Source organism: Melanotaenia boesemani, chromosome 16, assembly GCF_017639745.1.
Source record: "Melanotaenia boesemani isolate fMelBoe1 chromosome 16, fMelBoe1.pri, whole genome shotgun sequence".
In the NCBI taxonomy this organism is placed as follows: domain Eukaryota; kingdom Metazoa; phylum Chordata; class Actinopteri; order Atheriniformes; family Melanotaeniidae; genus Melanotaenia; species Melanotaenia boesemani.
In genome coordinates, this window is record NC_055697.1 from 21,189,363 (window position 1) to 21,213,821 (window position 24,459).

Sequence of the window (24,459 nt, forward strand, 5' to 3'; positions counted from 1 at the left end):
AACCCACCAGTAGCAGTAATCTCCTCAAGACTGGGCTTGCTTGAAAGATTGTGGATGGATGACCTAAAGTGCAAAATATAATTAAGTAAAGACCTAACATTCAAGGTTATAAACGCAGTTTTCTTTAAGGTGGCATATTATTCATCATCTCCTTGTTATGCCACTGTTGTTAAGTTAACTGAGTTCATCGTATATCATTATCAGAAAGTGCCACAAGCCTTAAAAGTTACAAAGCGCTGGCCTGAGAGGTTAAAACTGAACATTTTACCACTTATTAAAGACTTTAAGGTGGGAATTTACAACATGAATCAACTCTGCTTAACACTGACGGCTTTATCTGTGTGTTTTCTACAGATGGAGAAAGAGAGTCTTGACATTTCTTTTTGGCGAGGAAAAGGCCATACTCAGCAGGAGTTATCAAAGGCAAAAAGTAAAAAGTTCGCGTTAGCTATCTCTCTCTCTGTCTCCCCCTCTCTCTTCCCCTGGAGATACTCATGTTAAGCATAATTAAGCAGATTTGATTAGCATCAAGCCTGGCTTCCTCTCTTGACTTTTAATGAATGTAAATCTACCATCTACATCCTAAAGATTAATTTCTGCCAATTAAAAAACACAAGAGGGCTTATTCGAGAGAGAGGGGGGGTTGGGAGGTAAAAGAGTGTTAGAGTCCTTTGAGTTGGAGTACAGCTGGAGTTTTATCCTCTCCCCCTTGTCTTTTGGTGAGATGGTCTCTGGAGATCTGTGTCCCTCTCCCTCAAGATCATTATCAACACAATGTTCCGTGAAAGCCACTTTGAAAGGACTGCAAGCTCTATGTAAATGATGGGAGCCTGTGTGTGTATGAGTACAAGCGGAGTGGATGAGGAAGCGGTGCAGGGAGCAGGTAAAGGGGTCAATTTGTCAAAACAAGGTTAGTGGCCCTCGTTTGAGCTTGTGTGACGTCTCATTCTTCAGAATCAGATTTAAAAACAAAGCAATATAACAGACAGCAGGTGCAACATAAATTTAATGTAAAATATTTCTTTAAAAAAAAGCACCTGCTGTAAATGTTGTGATTTTTGCACCTGTAATGATAGAATTGGACGTAGGCTATAATTTCCCTATAATTCATTATAGTATTGCTGCTCTCAGGCAAAAAAAACAAAAAAAACAACAGTCATTTGGAAAAAAAATGCCGACTCCTCTATTATTGCAAAAACCTTTATTAATAACATTCAGTTTACATAAAGGTCAAACACTAATTGGAAACTCAGATCCATTGCTTATAAACTGATGAATATCATCATAACCTCGGTGGTATTTCCCCCCCGCCCTTAGCTCAAAGATCTATGTCCAAGACTGTTCCTGTTTTTTCGGGCTGTAATAAAAAGCCTTGTTGGCATTTATCCCTGATTATATCCTTGGCAACTAATGTGTAAAAATGGAAACTATTTGCTCTCAGGAAAAACACCTCAGCAATCAAATCATAATTTGACTTCAAAGGATAATACATTTATTAATCCCTAACAATGATTAAAGTAATATGGAGATTTAGAAACGCTGTAAATACCCCCAGATTGCGTGCAACAGACATGCGATCAGAGGCGTTGATGTGAAGGTGTCTTTACGTAAAGCGTTAATAAATAAGCTTATCCAAACTTTATGTAGGCTAATCTTTGCTCTCTCCCCCACTCGCCTCGTGTCTCAATCTCTAAGAATATGCCCAGGCTCCTCCTCTTTATGATAATGTGACAGTAGCATCTCCTCTCCGAGACAAGACTCCGCTCATTCTGATTCAACTATGTGATCTGTTTTTCCATGCACGGACCCTGTCTCCCGTCCTCTCTTCTTGCATCCCCCTCTCCTCCTCCGCAAACTCAATGCGTACTTTTCACACTTGCAAAGCATTCGCGCGTGTTCTGCGAAGTTACTTTCTAAAAATAGTTTGACTTCGAAGTTTACTTTCGCACTTATATCCTCCGACATGACCACTATGGCAACCCCTGCTACTCCGACTCTGCTCCCGGCCGCTCCACTCGGACACCACCCGACACCGAGTTCCGTCTCTCCGGTCACCAACTCTCCGCCACCTGCGGCCACCTCTGCCGCTTCTTCCCCGGCTCCTCCGGTGGCGCACCCGGCTCTGCTTCACCAGTTCAGGGCGGATCTCTTACTATCCAACGGGACCCCGCTGAAGAGCGGAGGAGCTCCAGTGTCCAGCAGCGCTAAGCCAGTGTATGCCACCGCGTCGCCCGTGGAAAGCACGCCGCAGAACAACGAGTGCAAACTGGTGGATGTGAAAGGTGCCAAGCTGGCCTCGTTCACGGTGAAAGACACGGAGCTCATCTGCCTGCCCCAGGCTTTCGACGTGTTTCTTAAGCACTTGGTCGGCGGGCTTCACACTGTCTACACCAAGCTGAAACGCCTGGACATTGCTCCAGTGGTGTGCAACGTGGAGCAGGTCCGGGTGCTGCGGGGTTTGGGGGCCATCCAGCCCGGTGTGAACCGGTGCAAACTTATCTCCAGGCAGGACTTTGAGACGCTTTACAACGACTGTACCAATGCGAGGTGAGTCGGGTGTTAGGAAGATGGTAGGCAGGGGTGACAGTGTGGCCGATGGGGGGGGGGGGTTGCCAGGTAATGTTTGATTGAGGGGTGGGGGGCTGGTGCAGCAGGTGGGGTTGCCAGGTAAGTTACAAAAAGAGCCAGTACAAAACACAGGGATTTGTTTTTCTCTCTTCTTTTTAAATTACTTGCAGGTCTAGCATTCATACTTTTAACTTGAGTATCAGTCAGCAGATCCTGATGAAGGAATATTCTAATCTCAATAATCACCTGTTAATGATGACCTCATCTCTCCTACTAAATTAAATTAACATAGCCCTCTGAAAACTACTGAAAGCAAAAAATATTCCATAGTCTAATTAAAACTTTCAGATAACATGATTTGTTTTTGTTTATATCACAGATAAATTTGATCATGGCTGACTGTTGGGCCAGTTAACCTCCTTTTACTTAACCACATTACTGCTGGTAGGCCTGTAACTAATTACCATTTTAATGGATGATAAACGTTATGATGGTGTTGATGATAATGAATTTTAGTAATCCTAATAGAGAAACACTCTTAAAAGTTTGTCATATTATCATGGGCTATAATCTCTGTCTCCCTCTGATGTGCATACACACACACACCCACACACACATCGTCTCATCGTCTCTGACACACTCACACTTGCACACATTGAATCTGACACTGTCATTCTGAGAAATTGATTCTTCACAGAAATTAATTAATTTTCATTTGGCCCCAAGCGGCAGCTTAAATCAGGACAAGCTCACTCACTCACTTGCTGATCCCTTTGCTTTCTCTCCTTCTCCGTTCCTCCCTGCCTCCCTCTTGCTCCTTAATAACTTGCTGTCTTATCATATCAACACTCTTTAGCCCTAAGCATCAGAACAGAGGAGATGATTAAATGAATTCTCGCTATTTATGATGCGATTATGTAAATTAGCTGTTTTGCAGAACTCCGATGGTGACCAACTGCATGGGTCATCAATCCAGTGCAGCGCAGAGATGTTAGGATAAAGGAGCTAAATTGGCTGGGATTTGTGGTTTCCTAGTGCCTCAGTATGCTGTTGTGCAGACCACATGCTCATAACAGCATGAGTTGAATCCAGAGGAGTGTGGATTAGCTTGAGATTTGGGAATTTATATTGTTTGATGGTTAATCCGTGCTTCTTGGAGCATAAATGATCCAATTTACACCTGCCATTAACTGCAGATACAGGATACATCAAGATGTGCACAGATAAACCACCACAAAAACAGATTTTGCAATGTGTGAACAACTTCTTAGCACTTCTCCTTGTGTCTGAAATCACTGCTTTTCTTGAATATTCACCTGTTTACTTATCTTTATTTACTTTTTGCACACATTTTAGCAGCATTTTGTTTTTAATGCCCATTGAGAGGTTTTAAGATGAGCTTTGACTTGTTGAGCAGACCCAGAAAACACCCCAAAACAACACAAACTGCTGTGAGAATCACCTTCCAGCTCCATGTGCATGGATTAACACCTGCGCTTAAGCTTTTGCGGCCCTCCAACCAAGACAAAATCCAGATGCATCTTCTGGCTGCTTTGGGATTTCTCCTATGTCTGGTGTTAATGGGAACGAGGTTATACAACCCTTGAAAATACACAGCCTCTGTCGTCTCTAATTATCCACACAACACTCAAACAGCCTTTAGTTAATGAGATCTGAAAACATCACCCGTCTGAAATCTTCAAACAACTTGCCCGATTCTTTGTCTGAGGGCTTCAAATGTGCTGCGGTAGCCATTAGTATCAGCCCCCTGCATTAGAAGTTTTTAAGTAATCCCTTGTGTAGATGAAGCAGCGTACAGTAGCTGGTAAAAAAAAATGGGACTAAAGATGGTTCTTGTTATAGCAGGAAGGCTGGTTGACTTAACCTAAAAGTTTTAAGAACATCTCCAAAGAAAATGATGATGTGGCTTTCTGACAATGTCAAGGCTCACTAAGGTTTCTGTTACTGATTAAGACAGCCATCACTTATTATTTTCCAGTTGAGTACAGTCAGACATGCTCTAGGACAAATAACAGACCTGTCTGATAGTTTAACATGACTAACAGAAAGATTAACATGGATTCCTCCTGCTGGATTTTTTTTCCTTTGCCCTCTTGTCTATTCATTTCTAAGATTAAAAGGAAGCATTTTGAAACTGCAGTTCTTAAAATGTCCCCAGTTTTTCCATTGTCTTTCTTCTCTTCTTTGTCTCACTCTTTCTTTCCTGCTGTGCACACACACACACACACAAACACACACGCTAACCACTGACTCATCAAACCATGAAGAAGGCCGACTTCATCCTCACTCACAGCCTTACAATTCATGGCATAGGTGGCACATAAACACACACACCCTCTGTCATCTGTGAACACACACAAACGGGCATGGTCACGCCTGTGTGTTTGCTGGCTTTGCTGCTAAATGACATTAGTTCCACAGAGAGAACATGGCGTGTAGGAGGCAACCTGATCCACCGTCCTTTTCTTTCTCCCTCACAAAGGAACAGTTTCATTCTCCGCTGGTAACTCACATCAAACAGCTCGCTCAGGTCAAACAGTGTGTGTGCATTACACTTACATGTATACATTATGTAGAGTCTAAAATTGCTACCTCTCCCACATGTTGCATAAAAGTGGTGTAACATGGCGAGGAACAAGATCTCGCTTTTGCCAAAGAATGTGTTAATTACAACATGTGCTTTTTCTATTTGCGCTTGTCAATCTTTTACACGCAGAGCCTAAAAAGGGCCAGGAGATAGGTGTAAAAGGGTTGTTTTGCTACCTGATATGTTTTGTACAGTTTGGTTTGCTCACATATAAAACTCCTGCTATAAAAGGTGAATTGTTCATTGCACAAGAGAAGTTCATGCCACTTGATATCATCTGACTGATTTTCAGACCTGCATTCATTCAAAGCATTTCCTCCTGTTTAATAGTTTTAGTGGTGTTGAAATATATCGTAATGTCCTCGCTCAGAGTAAGAGATGTAAAAGGAGATATTTTTGTCATTTAAATTCACTTTATTTCTCTTTCAGCTCAGAAATATTTTCAACAGCAGATTCAAACATATAGCAGGTGGAAGCATTGCAGAAAAAAAGTGAGCTAAATCAAACGATGAATGATAAATGAGTCAAAGTTGCCTGCTGGGTACAACAAAAGCCTTCTTTTTGTGTTTCTTAGTGGCAAGGTTCAGCCTTGCAAGTTGGCAGTCGGTGCTAAATGTGTGTGCCTGTACAAGTGTGTGTGTGTGCATGGGAAGGTGGACTCCTAAAAGCTGAGCCCCACTGCCACACCATAACTCACTGTCAAAGTCAGCAGAGTTAGGATGAAGAGAAGGAGGAGGGCTGTGTGTTCAAATGTGTTCAAGTCCGTTCAAGTATGTTGGAGTGTGTGTGTGTTATGGTGGGGATGGTTAGCTCAACTTTAACCTCCGAACTCTTTTGATGTTTTATAGAGACGAGCACGATGAGATAGAGAGGGCCTCCGAATCTTCCACTGTGACAGGTTTTAATGGAAAGCGCGCACATACTTTTACAGACACACACAGTCTTGACATCGTCCTGACCCTGGAATGTGGGAGAGGAATGCAGGACGGTATCAGTTTAGGAGATCAGATTTTTTGCCATGATCAAACGTCCTATATGTGTGTGTGTGTGTGTGCATTGTCCTGCCTGCCTCTTTCATGACATCACCACACAGGCTTTCCTAATAACAATAGTGCATAAAGCTTTTTCAGGCCCCCGATTTGAGAGGAAAATCACGACATCAATCTTTCCCTGCCTCCTCTAACCAGCAACATAAGTCTTCCTGCGTTCAGCGACGACGTTATGATTAATCAAACCGGACCGTGACAGCGAATACAAACCCCATGCCGTAAACACAGATAGAAAGGACGGAAGCCGTAAACCGCTGATAGTTTATTCCAAACAAAATCTTGTTTGAGCAAGTTCTCTCTTTTTCTTTTTTCTCTCCATCTCCTGCACACACTCATATAAACACACACACACACACACACACACACACAGCTGCTACCTATCAGCACCTCAGTCCCTCCAAGCCAGTAGCTGTTCCACTGTTTTGACTGTAACACTTCCTCTTCTTTCATTACTTTTCTCTGTACCCCCGTGTGTGTGTGTGTGTTTATGTGAGGAGGAGAGAGATCTGTCATCTTTGTTGTGTTTTGTTTCTGTTCCACCTGTGCTAAGCTCCAGCTGCCATGTTTGCCGTTTCATGTTTCAGGTAACATACACTCACTGAGCTTAGAGGGCAGAACTCAATGTACAGAGTACCTTTCTAAAGAAAATATGTGTGTTTTTGTGTGTGTGTGGTGAGAGTGTTGGCATGAGGGAGGACGTCTGGGTGAGATTTTAATTAAAGTTTGAGACAAAGAGGTCATAAGCCATACACCCCCTCCTCGTACACACACACACACACACACACACAGACACATAGACAATGAACTGTTTTCTCTCTTCTCCCCCTCCTCTCCCTCATTCCATCCCCTCAGCTTGATGACTTTTCCATGAAAGGCTTTTTCATTAATCCTACCTCAGGGAACCGGTGCTCTCCAACCTCACGCACACACACACACAAAAACACTTGCTTGCACAACACACACATAGACCTCCCTCTGCGGGTCACTTTGATGTATCAACGCATTTGCAGACTAAACACAAAATTAGGTCCCAAATTTTTTATGCCCCCTAAAATGCAACATACACAAAGCCACACAAAATGCACCCACCCACCAACACAACCCCCCCCTCCCCACCGCACACACACAGTGAGGCCATTAATTAGTGAGCGCAAATAAACAGTAGTAAGGGAAAGGGAAGCGGCTGCAGTAAAAACCAACCACAGTCTTTGGTCTCTGTGTATTTAATTTTCTCCCGCTGATGTTCACTCCTACGTGTGTGTGTGTGTGTGTGTGTGTGTTTGTGTTCATTTAAGGTGTTTCAGCATCAGTAGTTGTTGAACTGTGTTTCTCTACCTTCAAACTTGAAATCTAAAAATACATTTCCTGCTTTTGTTAAGCTCAGTGTGTTGCTTGATGTGTGGTGCAACAAATATTGTGTGCAATCTGAATGAACCTCCACCTCCACTAAAACACCACACACACTCCCAAACACACGCATGTTCGCAACTTTATACCTCTTGCACATTCCCGATGTCTGCCTCTCATGCTGAGTGTGTGTGCTGACAACTTGTGTGCGTGTGTCGCTCACTGTATGTGCATGTGCGTGCGTGCGTGATATCTGATGTCAGCTGTCACATCCCAGTCGGTCTGGGCCCATAATAAGAGACAATAATAACAACTCATTAAAACCGAGGGCAGGAACTGTGGAGCTCATCGGCTCATCAAATTAACCTTTGAACACTTCATACAGACACACACACACGCACACACACACAACCCAGACACGACCCCACACATTCACACACAGCCATACGCACACCCACGCACACAATCTACCTGTTTGTCTCCCACAGTAAGTGACTACACAATCTTTCTCTCTGTCTTTTTGTCTCTCTTCACCCCCCCTCTCAGCCAGTGGGTGTGTCAACAGGGGATTGGTCCTTTCTGCTGGGTAATTGATGAATTATATGCAATATGCAAATGAGGCGCCATTAATCTCCTGACTGACAGCTTCGTTTATGGGGCCTTAATGACGGCTGGATTAGATTCTAATTAAAATCTGCTCAAAGACACCCCACGCTAGGAAGCTGCTGCTCCTAGTCTATCTCTCTCCACTTTTTTCCCCTCTTTCCCACCTTTTTTTTTTCTTTCTTTACTCTCAGGCACTCACCCTCTATATCATCTTTTCTTCTCACTTTACACCCCCTCATCTTTCCCTCCATCTTCTTTTTTAACTTTATTGTTCTTGCAGTTTCTTTTGCGTGCTGTCACACCTTCTCTGTGTCTTCCTCCTCCCTCTTTCCCCTCTTTCACTCACTGTCTTTTAATATCACGTATACAGACAGACACACATTTGCCCACAGACTCGTGTTATGTCAAGCTGCTATGAAAGGAGATGAGGTACGCTGCTTGTCATTAAGCCTGATGTGGCCCGTGTCATTTCCACTGTCAGACATTCACACCGTTTAGTCAGAGCCGAAGTGATGTCTGACAGCTTTTCACATACTTCCTCCAGGATTGATTGAGCATGCCCAGTTCAATCAAACTTACACAAGCACACACATCCAAAAGTACTCATGTGAATCTTCTCACAGCGTTTATTTAGGAAATATTTTTGACATGGCGGTAAAAAGGATATGAATGGCCAAATGAGAGGAGGATTAAGAGGGAAAGAGGCAAGCGAACACATTTAATAAGCAAACAAATGAATGAGTAAGCTGAACAGTAATGAGGTGCTTTATTGATGCCATAGGGAAACTCCTTTTTTGCTTGCTCGTATCCACAGGGAGGTCAGATTTGCAGTGCAGCAGCCTTCCTGGATCCGGTCAGGTTTCAGTGTTTTGCTTGTTGACACTTCAGCAGGTTCAGAGGTTTACAGACTTGAAGGACACTTTGTCTAAGCAGGCCACCCATCTCAGTCTCAGCATGGAAAATTTCCTAATAACTAACGTTAGTCTGTTTTCTGCCTGCAGTTCGAGGCCTGGACGACCGCCCAAGAGGCTGCAGAGTGTGACAGAGGGCGGGACTCACCACATGCTGTCTCACAGTGGGCTGATGCACGCTGGGATCATGCCTCCTGCAGGTGACCACCCAGGCCTTATCTCACAAAAACAGCGTATACATATGTTGTAAAAAAAAAAAAAAAAAGTATTGACTTTTGTTGACTTTTTTGTTTCTATTCTGTAGGTTTTCAACAATGAGTTTTCTTCATTGTTTTTTTCATTTGCCACATGTGACTAGACATAACTTGCAATTTTGAAATATTTTTCACTACATTCGGCCTCTTTTCCCTCCATTTTTTTGTTTGTCAACAGTACAACCATTCAGCCTTGAGAATCAATCCTCACCAGGATTCCTTATCAGTCCCTTCAGTCTGCATATAAATGAAAAAGTTACAAACGCCTGGCTGAAAAGTAAGCTTTTGTTTTCCTTTACTTAAGTAAGCCAGGCATAGAATCAACTCACTTGTCAAAAACGTTCATTACTGATTATGAATCCGTCAGCTTTTGATCCAAACATATGGCATTTTAGGAACATTAAGTTGTAATTAGGGGAAAATGGAAAGGAATGCAGATAATTAAATGCATTTGCAGTTACTGCTAAACATGTGGTTGGACATAATACTTCAGCAAAATAAATTAAACATGTCATATTGTACTATCATTTGAGACTACTAAATACAGTAACTACCAAAAAGTAACTTGAACCTGAAAAATGTAACACAAAATATATTCAGTGTGAGGTTATTTATTGTAACAATTTTAAGAATTAAAACCCAGAAACCTTGTTTAATTAAAATTTAGATCCCTACAAATATCTCTTCTTATGTCAAGGTTTGTGATTTATGCTGTAACGTACCTAAGTCACAGTAGAAAGCCCTCTAATGGCTCCATGAGCTGATTTACACATTTCAATAGTGTCTTTGCTGTCAGCAAAGTTCGTAATTAGTTCTCTTTCCAGCTATGAGAACGTGACAGAAATGATGTTTCAACCAGCTGAGCTGAGTTATCGCATCAGTTTGAAGAGAGACCAGGTTGCTTATGCAGAACAGACACAGGATGGGGCGGTGTTCACTACCTTTTCTGCAGCGCCCTGTAATGAAACATTTTTTATCCATCATCAATAGTATGAAGAGGTGGGGATCTGGGAGGTGACCGGTCTGTTGATTAATAAAATTAGCATACACACTGCTGACACATGAGAAACAGCTCATAACTTGCAAGCTTGGTCTTTTTTTTTTTTTTTTTTTGACTTAAAAGTACACAAAGTCCTCTGTTGAGTAAGCATTATAATCTTTAGACCTCTGAATTATGACTATGAATATGTTTAATGTTTGACTGTAAAACTTGCTGCTCTTCAAATGCATTGCACTTAGATGTAGGATAATTAGATGTTTTAAAAAAGGTAGTCGTGGATAATGTTTGTTGTTCGTATATCAGAATCTTTAGAAATGTTTGTTTTTAGTGATGTTTTGTCCTCTAAGAGTAGTCTAGTCAGCTGCTTGCTGAAGGCCATAATGCTGCTTGTTTTCTAACAAACAGTTCTGTGTTTGAGTGTCTATTGAAGTGTGTTTTTATGAGTAGGTGTGTGTGTGTGTGTGTGTGTGTGTGTGTGTGTGTGTGTGTGTGTGTGTGTGTGTGTGTGTGTGTGTGTGTGTGTGTGTGTGTAAAGCACAGAGAAAAGGAGAAAAGTAATTGTTAGCACCTTACTGCTCTCAAAGTTGCCCTTGGCTTTGTGCTCTTCACTGCAACCTGATCTTTTCATTCCCTGCCTCAAAAGAAGCCATTTTCTATTAGCCTCCGCTTCCTCTCACTGTTCAAAGGTGCTTGAGTATGTGTGTTGTGTCTGTGTGAGCGTTCAAGAGCATCTTTCTCAGTGGGAAAAGAGTCTTTTTCCACCAAAGGAGAGGGCACGGCGGCAATGTCAGCACCACTGATTAGAACTGGCCACATGAGAGAAGAGACGGAGACAGAGAGAGGGAGGACATTTGAACGTAAAAGGCAGGAAAGATCTTTGATGTGATCCTCCTTAGTCGCCTTTTCTCGCCTTCATGTGCTCGCACATACACACAGGCAACACAGTGGCTTATGTCCTGCTGTGATGCTGACATTTGAAAAGGTAAAGTAAGGAGAGGGGATGGGAGGAGAGGGCAGGAAAGAGAGGAAGAGAAGATGAGAAGAAAATGAACAATTTGTTGTGGTTGTCAACGTCTTTGGCCAACAAAGTATTCACCGCAGACTTCCATTGTCTGAGGACAAAAAAGCACTCTGCAACTGAGTTTGTTGCAAATGTTTAGATGTATTGGAGATCAGGAAATTAAGACTTACAGCTTGTTTGTTTTTTCTCAGTTGTGTTTGCACAGTTGTGTGGTTTGTCTCAACTTTAATAAATCAGCATGTTTGTATGAGTGCAAGAGACATTTAATTTTCTATTTTCAAGTCTGCTCTGTAGGTCAAACAACCGTCTAAGGTTCAAGACGCAAATTAAAGCACCACCACATTTAGTCACTTTCCATTACATATTATCTAAAAGTGCACAACCTCTATTAAGAGTTATCGTCAGTATTTGTCTCATGTCCCTTTTTCTTTTATCCTTATAAAGATAGACTTTTCTGTTAAAAGGTGGACCGGCCTTTGGTTTGTCATCCTGTGTGCTGTGGGATGTGATATCCCTGTGTGGGTGAGATGAATGTCTTGGCTTGTTCCTATCACTGCTGATTCCCTGGCAGACTAAATGGCCAGTGCAACGGTGCAGTCAGAATGAATGGCTGGCCTCTGTCTTCCCATGACAACCTCCTGCCTACCCACTGCTCTAATCCTCCACCAGGGGCCATTGATCTGGCTCTTATTGATTCCTTTTCTTTTCTCCTTCTCTGTATCTGTTTCTCTCTCAGATCTCTCTGCCCTGGCCAAAAAGATCAAGCTGGAGGCGATGGCCAGTTACCACAGCAACCAACAACATGGCGGACCAAACGGAGAGAATGGTGACCACAACCCTGGAATGGGTGAGTCTCTTCCATTTTTTGCATCCATGCATGCAAAACGTTTAGTTGCAGTGATATTACACGATTGTTGTCTGATTACATTTGGAAAGCCAAGTCAATACAACTTGAGGACCTGTGGTGCTGTTGAATTAAGCCTGGATGTGACACAACCTTTGTTCTTTTCTTTGAAAGCTAAAAAATTAGCTATGAATCTGTTCTTCAGATTAATTTAGCACTATACATCTGGGTTAGGTCATCCAAATAATAAAAAAATAGTGTACACAGCAGGCTTTTCTTATATTCTCACAGATGACAATAAAGCTTAGATTTGTTTGCATATTTGGGCAATTTAGTGAAATTAAAGAAACACTTAATTAAAATGCTCAGGCATCACTACTTCTTTTGCATAGTAACATTAAAACATACATACATATCACATTAAAAACATTTTTAAAAAGTTGCTCATTACTGGAGGGGACTTAAATATAGTTGTGATGGTTGTCTCGTGCAAAAAAAAATTAAATCATGTCTTTGTTTTTTTTACAATTGAGCAAGTAGTGTGTCCTCATTTTGTCCCTGGAACATACAGAATTACCTCATTTTGAAAACGAATCCATTTGGCTGCTCATTACGTGTGCAGGTACACTTTTTAGTAAGCTGTTATTAAAACCTGCTTCCATTACTGCTCCCTGGATCTCTGGCTTTGCAGTGAAGGAGAGCAAAACTGGAGCATCAGTGGACAAGAGTAAGCACACTGGGATGATAGAGAGATGAATAAGATGAGAGGCTGAAGCCAAATCAATAGTCTTCTCTCTAATTCACTATCCTGAATGCAAACGACAAATGCTGGAAAATCGATGGCGGGATGGGCGCATGCACACACATGCATGCACGTGAACACAAATGGATACACACAAACAAATCGGGCACAACGCCCCCACTGTTATCGACAGGTTAAAGTGACATCAGTGTGTTTAGACAGATGACAGGGCTTATGGAGGTCTGTGTGGAATACACTATCAACCTGAGACACACACTTAACATGTGGAGTGCACTGCAAGGCTTTAAAGATAGAAATGGGGAATTGTCCTTGTGTTTTTCAAATATTACAAGGAGATACAAGTAAAATCTCTTCTTTGAAGTCTTTGGTTTTGTGTGTTTTTCTCTGTGCTCATGCCAGTAAACACCACGAGCATTAGGCATTGTTTACTATTGTATACTCTCAGTTACAACTGCAGGCATCTGTGTGCATTTAGGTGGCCTGGTTACCACCAGCCATTATAAACCTGTAAAGTTTAATCACTGTTAATGATAGAGTCAAGTGGAAACACACATACACACACACAAACACAGTGCAAGCATACAGTAAATATATAAGCACAATGTGTTTTTTCCATACGCCACCCACGGCCTTATGGGAAGGACAGGCCCCTACCAGAACTTTAACCACTACAAAGGCAGTCTCAGATTACACACACGCACACACTCATAAATGCTGAGTGTGACACCTTATGGGCTGTGGAAGAGTGGGGAGCAGCCATTTCTGCATTTAACAAGATCTTCTGGGAAATTTACAGTAACTGTTTGTTTACAGTAATGGTTTGTTTGGATAAACATAAGAGAGGCACTTTGACTTTTGATGTTTTTTAATGAAACACAACAGAAAGTGATGGAAGGGCAGAGAAAGTGAAGGTAGGAGTAAGGCGGGGGTAAGAACAGGGAGAGAATAAGCACAATAATAATATTAAAATGGAAGGTGGGGTTAGACGGAGGGGCAAAAATGGAACACTGGTTTCCAACCAAAGTTTAATATTTGGCTGCTGGTTGATTGTTGGAGCATCTGGTTATTCAACTCCATTCAGTCAGATCTTTTGTTTGGTTTGGTTTCTGCTCTGGACAAGTGACAGACTAATCTGCCAAAATGCAAAAAGCACTGCACATATGTCCAGCGAGCCCAACTCATAAAGTTAACGCCTCACCCTTTATTTCTTATTTTGCCTTCTCCTTTTCTTTCATCCAAAGCCCCCCCTCCTTATTCGTTCTATTTCATCTTACTTCTTTGGATCGCCTTTTTTGTTTAGCTTCCTCTCGTTCTATTATTTGTGACAATTGTGCGGAATAGAGTCCAAGATTTTTTCTTTTGTGTTTATAATTACCCAGCGTGCATTGCTGGCCCAGCACCAGGACTGCCATCAGCTTCTTTTGTTCCACTTCCTCCCTGTGTTTCTTTTGTTTTTGTTTTTCCTTTTATTAAATGATAAATATTTATGTCATTTTCTCCCCCCCAAAAGGATTGTTTGTTTCATGAATAGAAGGACTGCAACGGCCCACTAGGGTGCTGTTAAGAGGAAGGGTTTTCTTCATAGATAGATTATTGTTGTCTTAAAGAGACGAGTGTGAACAACAGATTGGCCAAGATAATGAGTTTAGTTTCAAGTTCAAAAATGGTTTTGGATTGAAATAAAGAACAATCACTTAAAGAAAAAGGAACTATTTTATCTTAAATTCAGTGTGGCTGAATTTGCATTTTTGCAGCTGACATCTTAAGAACATCACAATCTTTATGTCTTTGAGACACTACATGCATACCTTATCATACTTCGATGGCCATTAAACAGTGCTGTTGGCAATGTAGGAAGCAACGCTACTAACTGGAACTTAATTTACTGTGGTCTTGCTCTTTCTATTCTCTTCTGCTCCAGTTCTGGATCAGTTGCCCTTCATGATGATGTCACATCCTCTGATCCCTGCCAGCCTGGCGCCGGCTTCCGTTTCCATGGCGATGGGCCAGATGAACCGACTGAGCACACTGGCCAGCATGGCCAATGTGGCACAGCTCCACGCCAATCCCCCTGCCAGGGCTCCCACCTCAGTCATTAAGGTGAACTCAGAGGCCCATCAGCCTCGCGGGTCTGACTATCAGCCAATAACCATCTATGTCTGTCTAACTTATCAACTCTGGGAAAAAGTAGAGTTTTACAGAAAAAAAAAAGAAAAGAAAAGATTGCTCTACAATATGTTCTTTTTTTTAGCCAGTTTCATACCCAGAGATTGGCTACACTGATTATCAAAATGAATTATTATTCCATCTTATATGCAAAATTTACAGTCAAGTTTTGGCCCAAAACCAGGATATATCTTCAAAAAATATCTGAGTTCTGGATCGCTACCAAAGTGTAATCAGTTGGTTTCAGGCCAATCCCAAATCTTTTTTATACATTTTTGAGATATGTTCTTATCATTAACAGAAAGCCGCATGGTCTATGGACAATTCAGACCAATGTTATAAGACACTTTACTGGTCTTATAATTATCTTCTGATGATTTAGTAAATTTTCCATTTTTTTTAAACCTATGTATATAATTTTCTTAAGTAATTTATGTATTAATATATAAGTCCTGTAATATGGTGGAGTCGTGGTCCAAGAAGTGACTTCAGCATTCGCTAGCCAGCACTTGGAACAGCTGGTGATGAACGGATGGTACTGCAAAAACAAAATACAGCTAGGCCACAAAAAAACATACACACACAAAAAAATGTGTTTAATATCTTGCATCAAACTCTCCAGATACAGATACAATTCTCCAGATACAAACATACACCTAGCAAAAAACCTACAAGCTTACTACAAGCTAACTTCAGCTAAAGCTAAAATTTTCACTTTTTGCTCCAACTTCTCTTTATACATGAAAAATAACCCCCATAATTATGAAAATAAGTATTTTCAATTCTAAACAAAATTACTTAAGAAAAGAACTAGAAATTTCAAATAACTAAAGTTTGCTTTGCCTAGCAAATTAGCAGTGATATTTGTGTATGACTGATGCTAGAATGGATTAGCCAGCTAAAATATGCTATCTCAGGACCGGTTGTTGCACACTTTGCATTATCTGACAAAACTCTGGTGCTACCATCTGCAGCCAGTTCTTAGTAGATTTATTTCTCTGGCTGTTCTATTTAGATGTAATTTAATTAGTAAAACGTAAAGACTTGGTAAATGTTGAGAAAATTACAGATACAGAAGAGAAAACATATATTTTATTCATAAACCATGGTTCTATTACTTGTCAAATCATCAAATTCAAATTATCAACACATTTAAGATTATACATATCAATTTTGACTATTTAATCCCCCCCCTGGCATTCATTAGAAAAGAATCCCTTGAACAATTTAAAGATATGTTTGATTTGTGGCATTAATTTTTTTGGTTGGCAAAATTAGCATAAAGGTACGAAATGGTGTATCCTGAAATTTCCATGTTGTTAATGAACTTAAAACATTTATTATTTATTTTTTACATGTGAGCTTAGTACATTTTATGTAACATATGCCATTGAATTTTTTGTTAGGAGCGAATGCGGGACAGGTTATCTCCTTCTCCTTCACTGGAAGAAGCTCAGATGTCATCAAATCACAGCAGTAGTGTGTCAAGTTCGCCGTCACACACCGAACGCACTGCAGAAACCACACGTATGTATTCATATGTGTTTACACCCTGACAGGTGGCATAGACACGCTCTTACAAACATAAAGGATGCTTCAGTATCACATCTTGTTAAGAATTTATGAGTTGCATTCTTTTTAACTTTATTTTCTCTCTAGATTCACTACATGATGGCCTGTCGTCGAGTCACAACCTGCTGGGACACTCTCCTGGTATTATGCCTAGAGAGACAGATGTGACTTCAGTGGAATACAATAAGGAGAACAAGAGGAGACACACTGACAGAGGTAGGACTCATTAATATGTGATGTAACACAGCTCAGACTAAAATAATTTGAGAAAAATCACAAATTTTAATATTTCATTTTCTATTTAGTTGTTTTGCATGACTCAGATGTATTGAACGAAAGTGTTAACCTCGCTTCAAAGGGCAACTTCTTGCTGTTTTCTGAGAATTTCTTGTTGCAGTCATTAATCATTTAGTAATAATAATGAGTAATGATCACTTCTCAGAAAAATCAATGGTCTTTGAACAAAAGCTGTCAATACTAAACAAGTATGCCATTTCCATACAATCCATCCATCTCTGTCATCATTTATGCTCTCTGGATTTAAACACCTGTAGAAAACGTGATATTTTTTTAATTATTTATTCCAAGAGAAAGGATCTGCAGTGGTTTAATAGGACAGAAATACCAGTAAATGGTCGATAAGTATTCACTGTCTTACCCTTTCGCTTCAACTCCACTCCTTCTCGCTTCTCGCTGTCAGAGCGCCCCCCAACCCCCCAACCTCCCGCGGTGAGCAAAGACAAATAATTCTGCAAAACAGGACTCCATTAGACCAGGAAGCAGTGTTACATTAGTGAGCCATTTGCCGGGCCGCGGCCTAACGAGCCAGGCGGCCTACCGCACTCTCAGCTGGACCTCATCTGCATAACGACTGCCTCCCTGTCGTTAGGGCCTGCGTTGCCACGGCGCTGCAACGTCAGTTGTTTGGTTCTCTCTGTCAGGGAGGTTTGCATTAGCTTAATGAGGACTGCTCAAGGACAAACAGTCAGCAGAAATCTACAGCTACAGAAGGAGTGAGGGAGACGGTGAGATGTTTGCATGTGGGTTTTTATGTGCGTGCACACGCCTGTGCAGATGTATTCTAATATTGCATCGCATTATTCAGTAATCAAATCTAAAAATCACAAAGGCCTCCCAGGTAAAGTTTCAGATGCTGTCAGGTATCTGTGAGCCTATTGACAAAGCCGTGATGGCACCAGCAACGTGAATGCCATGCATCACACATCTCATTTATGCAATTGATTTTCAATTGATTTTCCTGCATGCAAATGAAACATGTACATTTACTGGATTGCAAGCTTTTGTATTTGACCTAGAACATCCCAAGATAGGTTTATCGTGGAGTGAACAGAGTTTCAAAGAGCTCTCCAGCGCTGTCATTCTGTCAATCTATTGTATGATAATCTGTGCATGTGTGAGAGACAGTTTTGGCTGTGTGTGCTCTTTTTAGTGGTCTTTGAACAACGTATCCATGCAGCAGAGATCAGAGGCCATCCCTGACACCTCACTCCCATTAACTAAACATCAGCAGAATTTTATTCTCTCTCTGTCTCTCTTTCACCCCCCCTCCTCGCCTTTCCGTTCTCTTCCGCTGACTGGCAGTCTTCACATGGTGAAGTTCATTAGCCCTGGGGACGGGTGGGAGAGGAATAAGAGAGGGGAAAAAGAGAGATGAAGTTGGGAAGAAAAGAGAAAAACAGACAGTGACCTTGGTTAGAAAGATGGGTAAATGATCAAACAAGCTGGCAGCTGTGTGTGTGTGTATGTGTGTGTGTATTTATGCCAAACGGTATGTGTGAGAGTGAGGTAAAGTAGGCGTAAAACAGTAACTCAATAAAGGATCAGTCACATCCAAGGAGCCTGGGGAGCCCACGCTGCTGACTGCGCACTTCAGCGGCTATGAATGTGTGTGCGTTTATGTGTGTCTGTGTGAGAGCCACAGGAGTGTAGTTGGATGCCCTCCGCTGAGTTCGCCAGCACCTGCTAATTACCTTTCTCTACAGAGCAATGCTTTTAGCAAGAAAGAGGGAGAAAGGGGAGGAGTGTGGAGGGGGGGTGTATTGCTTCTCATCTGTGAAACACCTTGAATGTGACAGTTGCCAAGACGTGAGGCCGAGGCAGAGAAGGGGAGGTGGGTGGATTTGGAGCAGAAGATGCTGTGGTCAGCTAAGTAGAGAAAACACCATCATTTGTCACAGACAGAGAAAAGTGCCAGATATCACATCACACGTTCGCACTCATCTCTGCTCCAGTAACCGCCGGACTCCCAAGACGTCTCCGTCCTCGGTGGCTCAGATGACAGTCGGCGCTTAAAGTGAGCAACTGCCTCATACAGGGAGAAAAAATGCAGAAAATGGCAAATCTTCATCTCCCTGATTGTCACGAATAGGGAACATGCAGTTCTCAGGTTTACAAACAGATGGTCATCCATAATGCAGGTTCTTAACTGCTTTTATGGGAGATGTCAAGCTGTGATGCATTATCAATAGGCAGGCTGCCATCTAATAAAGGGTAACCACAATTTTAAAACCCCAAACCAGAACTCTTGCGTGTGTCTGCATACACTTGCACGCAGTAATTAAGCACCTATTGTTCTGTTAAGCTTGATATGTTTACACAACATTAAGCAAATTTACCAGAAAGCTAAGAATTTGCATCACACTTTTATTACATACTCGTGTGAGATTATTGATCTCTTTGCAGAATTTTAAATGAATATATCACCTGAATGCTTGGAAACAATATGTTATTCTAGTCATGAAAATTTGTAAAGAGAAAGAAGAGACTGATCACAGAAGGAGTTTAGTGATGGTTATCAGAAAAAGCCAGATAAATATTTTTGTCAATCTAATGTGCAAAGGATGAGAAATTAATTCAAATACACATTTTGGTGTTATAGTAACATTGCATTACTACCAAGTTGTTATTTTTTTCTACAATTTTGTACAATGTGTTTTTTTTTACATAATTGCTTTGTTAAAAAAGTGAGAAAGACAATGATGGAAGACTAATGAAATTATTATGTATTTGTTAATCTTTTAAAAACTCAGCTATGTTGTTCAAAATTGTTTATCTGAATATTTTTGCCAGGAAAACTCTCTTATTATCTTGGCTTTAAAAGAGCTTGGGGTATGACTTTACATTTTAGCTTATTCAGTGAATGGGAATCTCTGAATATGTAGTCCTTTGGATATTCTAATGGATGATTGTAGCTAATAAGTTAAGTCTCTGGAGTGATCCTGAACTGTTCCAGTTCACAAGCTCAATAAAATAATCTGCTAAATATAATGTCCCACCCATATCTTCCTGTCCTATTTACTGTAAACCTCCACTACACAGTGGCCATTGGAGGTCATTCAGCCATACTTGTTTTAATCAGACAGTGAATCGGTGCTCACTGTGTTAAACTGATTCAGTCAGGAGTGTATCAGCCTTACTGACTAGACATCAAACTGTCTCTCTGCCCTCCAGATAACAGCTCCTTGGCTGCTCAGACAACCAGGGAGAGTTGTGATAGACAAGTCTACCAGAAACCCCCATCAGGCAGGGAGACCTGTGAGAGGGTATCTTACCCTGCAGGACAGAAGCTCACAGCAGGTCTCCACCACGCTCCCTTCATCTTCCCGGAAGGCTTGTCCTCCATAGAGACCCTGCTCACGAACATCCAGGTGAGGCTCTGCTGGGGCTTTATTATTATCGTATTCTAAGATGAATAGGAAGGATGAGACACTCTCTGGGATTTCCTGAAATGGTAAATAGCAGACAAGGCAGACATTTAGGATATGTAGTAATTGAGTTGGGCGTGCGCTGACCTGCTTCTCAGAGTTTATGTCTTTGTTATAGTGCAGTCACAAAAGAGATCATTTTCTGGCTGGGTTTTCACAGCAAGGGAAAAACAACCTCCCCTGACCCTGATGAGGCAGTTTCACTTTTCCAAAAGTATTTAAGTGGTTTAAAAACAAATTTTTTTTTTTCCTGCCTGAGTAATTTTAGGAATTATGCACGAATCAAACAATAGAATAAAAGATTTCCTTATGAAGAGACAAAAACCTTTACAATGAGGTCATTGGCATGCATTAACCACAATAACATAAATAAAAAAAAAATGCCTTTGTTTAAGTTTTGCATAATCTTGTGAAGCTGTTGCCCCTTTATGAGGTATTTAAAACACTTGTAGAAGACAGACATCTTCTTTGGCTCTTGCTCAGTGTGTAACCTGTTGGTGCGTGCCTGTGTGTCTCCAAGCAGGGTCTGCTGAGGGTCGCTATAGAGAATGCCCGGGCACAGGAAAAGCAGGATCAGCTGGAGAGAACAGAGCTGAAGATGGAGCTTGTCCGAGAGAGGGAGCTCAGGGAGACACTGGAGAGACAGCTGAGCATGGAGCAGAAAAACAGAGGTACGACTGTCAATGTTGACTTTATATTTTCCCTTCTATCAGCATGGGTTGCCAGTGTTGATTAGAGTTCTATGTTTCCCTTTAAGAAAACTTATCTGTGTGTATTTTACCACTTAAACACTGATGATTTTGCTGTGCAGTGAAAGAAGGTTGGTTTAATCCACTTCAGAGCTGACAGGGCGTCCATTAACTGGAAAATCAGATAAGGAAGTGAGGACACCTACAGTACATTACCCCTCAAAGCAGCTGCAGAGGTGAATTAGACTGAGATTGGCAGTGTACTATAAACTAAATCAAGTTTAGCAACTTTGCAAAAGCTGTCATCTGCAGCAAAAGTCAAAGTAAATTCCAGCCAAGGACATTTGGTTTGATGAGAAGAGATGAAACATAAAACGTAAACTTCAAACAACAGGTTCCATGATGTCACATACCTGTTGAATGTAATGTTGTATGGAGCTGCTGTGAATTGGAATTTTTGATCATTCAATCCAGTTTTATGATATGTTGTTACAAACTTTTTCCAATTCCAAGTTAAGAAACACTTGAAAGTACCTCAGCATGTCTCAGAGCAGTCTCACTAGAGATATCAAATACTAACTCTTGCTCTAAAGGTCAAGTGTAAGAAAATTGGAAGTAATTTGATTGCAAAACAAGTTTACATATAGGGGTATATTTATGTCATCCTTTCTCATATTTTCCCATCTCCTCTTCAGTTCTGATTCAGAAGCGCCTGAAGAAAGAAAAGAGAAGTAAGAGGAGACTTCAGGAGGCCCTGGAGGAGGAGGTCAAACTCCGCGATCAGGCAGAACACAGCGTGCTGCATACTGCCAACACACACAGAGGTACTGAGACTGAGTCTTATTTTAAAATATTATTTGTTATATTTCTGTTTTTGCTGAAAACTTAAGCTTAAAGTTACCTTGCTAATCCTCATTTTTATATTTGGTGTTTCTAAACTTTCAGTGCAACTTAGCCATGACTGTTCATTAGCCTAATTAAGTGTCTTTATTAATTAATGACCAAACCACAGGCCATCAATCATCGGCAGCCCCTCCTCACACAGAATCTGTGACCCAAGACGTGGATGGGAGCAGCCACGATGACAACAGGCTGGACACCAAGGCGACAGTACAAGGTGCAGCTGTCCAGATAACAAACACTGCTGTCTCAGCGTGTCGCTGTGAAAACAGCCTCATATTTTCATCAGTAAATATTTGACTTCTGTTTTTGTAAAAGAGCTGTCAATGCTAAAACAGTCTGTCACAATGAGAGTTTGCTTTTTGGTTTTTGTTCCATTGTTGCCTCATATCAGGAAGTAAGAAATGCTCACACTGTAAGAATAGTGGTATACCTGCTGGTTGGGATTTATTGAGCTCCCGTCGACTGAGCTAAGACAACAGATTTCGTTATTTCACCTACTCACAGCTTTTTGATGCTTAACTGACCAGTCTAGTGGAAGAGCTTTGAAAGATTTCACAGGGAGGCCGCTCCTGAGAAATTGAGCAAAATGAAATGAAGCATGAGACAGTTCACTGGGGCTACCATTTTAATGGAGACAGGCCTTTTAATATATTTATTTTGTCTACATTATTGTCTTCACAGGGACAGATTAATGAGAAAATCCCACGTGTAACATCTTAAACAGACAGAAAAAGAAACGGCCATGATCTCTAGCTCGGCCTCATCAAAAGGGTGCATGGTTTCAGCCCACCTCTGCTCCGCACTGTGCCAAGACCGCCAAACCAGACAGCATGCTTGTTCAAAAGCAATTTTTAATTGAATGTCAGTGAAGCAAGAAGAGAACTGGCCACTAATTAATGGCTGTCTTTAATTGTCCTCATGACGAGTTTGTTTGGACATCATTTGCATAATTAACACCCAGTAATAAATCATTTAAAGGGGAATTGTCTGTCAGACAGCAGGGCAGGATGTGATTCCTTTGTGCCAGGAAGTTTTATCACCAAAAATGAGGATCAGGGGCAGAAAAGGGCTTTGAACTTAATAATGTTTCTTTGTTAATGGTCTTTGGTTATGGCTTTGCAAGAGATACTTTAGTATTTATATGAACCCATTATTTCTCCTTCACGTATTCGAAGAGTTCAGTTATCCGGTTTTTATGCATCTTAAATGCTTGGAATAACCTGAATTTATTTTGGATTCCAGAGGGCAGAGTCTTCCTTCAAGCCACCGGGATCTACTGAGTCCGAGGTGGAAGGATGGATGGATGGATGAATGAATGAACGGATGACAGAGCAGAGTGATGAAGATTCTTCATTTATGACAAACACAATCGACAGGCACGCTCATGCCTGCAGTGGCATCTGGGACCCAAATCTCCACCTTCGCTACATCTCAAGAGTGACATCAGAACTTTCTCATTGCTCTCTTGTTTAATTTATTGCATTTATCATCAAATCTCAGCTGTGGTGGGAAGGATACTTTATTCTGATGTTGTGTTTGACTGTGTTTCTTTCAATCAAGGTTTTTAGATCCTAGATGAAGATGACCATAGATGTTTTTTGTCAGTGCTGTTTATTTGGACACAAGTGATAAATATAACTTGCAACAGAGTTGTGTACATATATATAGTCATCATTTTTATTATTATTATGAGGAATACAAACATAATGGCATGTTGTACAGTCAGTAAATGACTTGTATTGTGTATGTTACGCATTAGTGCAGTTTGACAATACAAACAATACAAATCCTTTTTATTAAACTGTGTCATTGCTTCTTTATTTATTTCACGTACGCTTTCAAATCCAGTTATTCCTTTAATCTTTTTTTAAACATATATTTTAAGAGATTTTTAAATGTGAGTGTATGAAAGCATCTTTATTTTTACTGCAAAGCGCCCAGTGTGACTTGGACTGAGTGTGGAGGAAAAGTAAGTCTGTGTGCCTGCGACGTCTGCATCTGTAGGTGTGGTGAATGATGTGGGATCGATTCTTGCAAAATCTCCAAAAACGTTCACGTAAGTATTGACAGATGGACATGAAAGGTGGTGAGCAGGGTCATGTGTAAGCTGTCCATCAGTGAATCATGTTGACAACACACCCACTGAGGACACGCTTCTTTTTGCTTTGTTTTTTTCCCCCTCAGAATAAAAAAGACTGTGGGATTTAACAGAATAAACTGAGGTCAACAAGTTATTTAGAGTAGATTTTTTTTCTTTTTGTGAATATATAGCAAGAAGTACACAAATTATTGTTAAAAAAAGTGCCAATTTATCTGCCATGTGAAAACGTAAGGGCTATTTTATAATCTTTGTTTTCCAAACAATGTTATTACTGATAATAGATTCATACATAATTTAACTAATTGTAAATGCATGCTTTTTTTTTTTTTATC

General features: G+C 40.9%; 1 protein-coding gene across 3 annotated transcripts; it reads left to right on the forward strand.

The window, feature by feature from the left end:
* The first annotated feature begins 1,594 nt into the window (after positions 1-1,594).
* On the forward strand, positions 1,595-23,827 carry dachc (dachshund c). 3 transcript variants are annotated; one of them, XM_042010023.1, is made up of 12 exons: positions 1,595-2,547; positions 9,180-9,289; positions 9,522-9,620; positions 12,101-12,211; positions 14,893-15,071; positions 16,544-16,664; positions 16,797-16,925; positions 20,181-20,377; positions 20,955-21,105; positions 21,819-21,947; positions 22,136-22,240; positions 23,269-23,827. In XM_042010023.1, the coding sequence occupies exons 1-12, from the start codon at positions 1,964-1,966 to the stop codon at positions 23,304-23,306; spliced, it is 1,953 nt and encodes a 650-aa protein (XP_041865957.1). In that variant the 5' UTR covers positions 1,595-1,963; the 3' UTR covers positions 23,307-23,827. The 3 variants fall into 3 exon arrangements, with proteins under 3 accessions (XP_041865957.1, XP_041865958.1, XP_041865959.1); XM_042010024.1 differs by having other exon boundaries at positions 1,596-2,547; positions 20,958-21,105; XM_042010025.1 differs by lacking the exon at positions 9,522-9,620 and having other exon boundaries at positions 1,598-2,547.
* Positions 23,828-24,459: the final 632 nt, after the last annotated feature.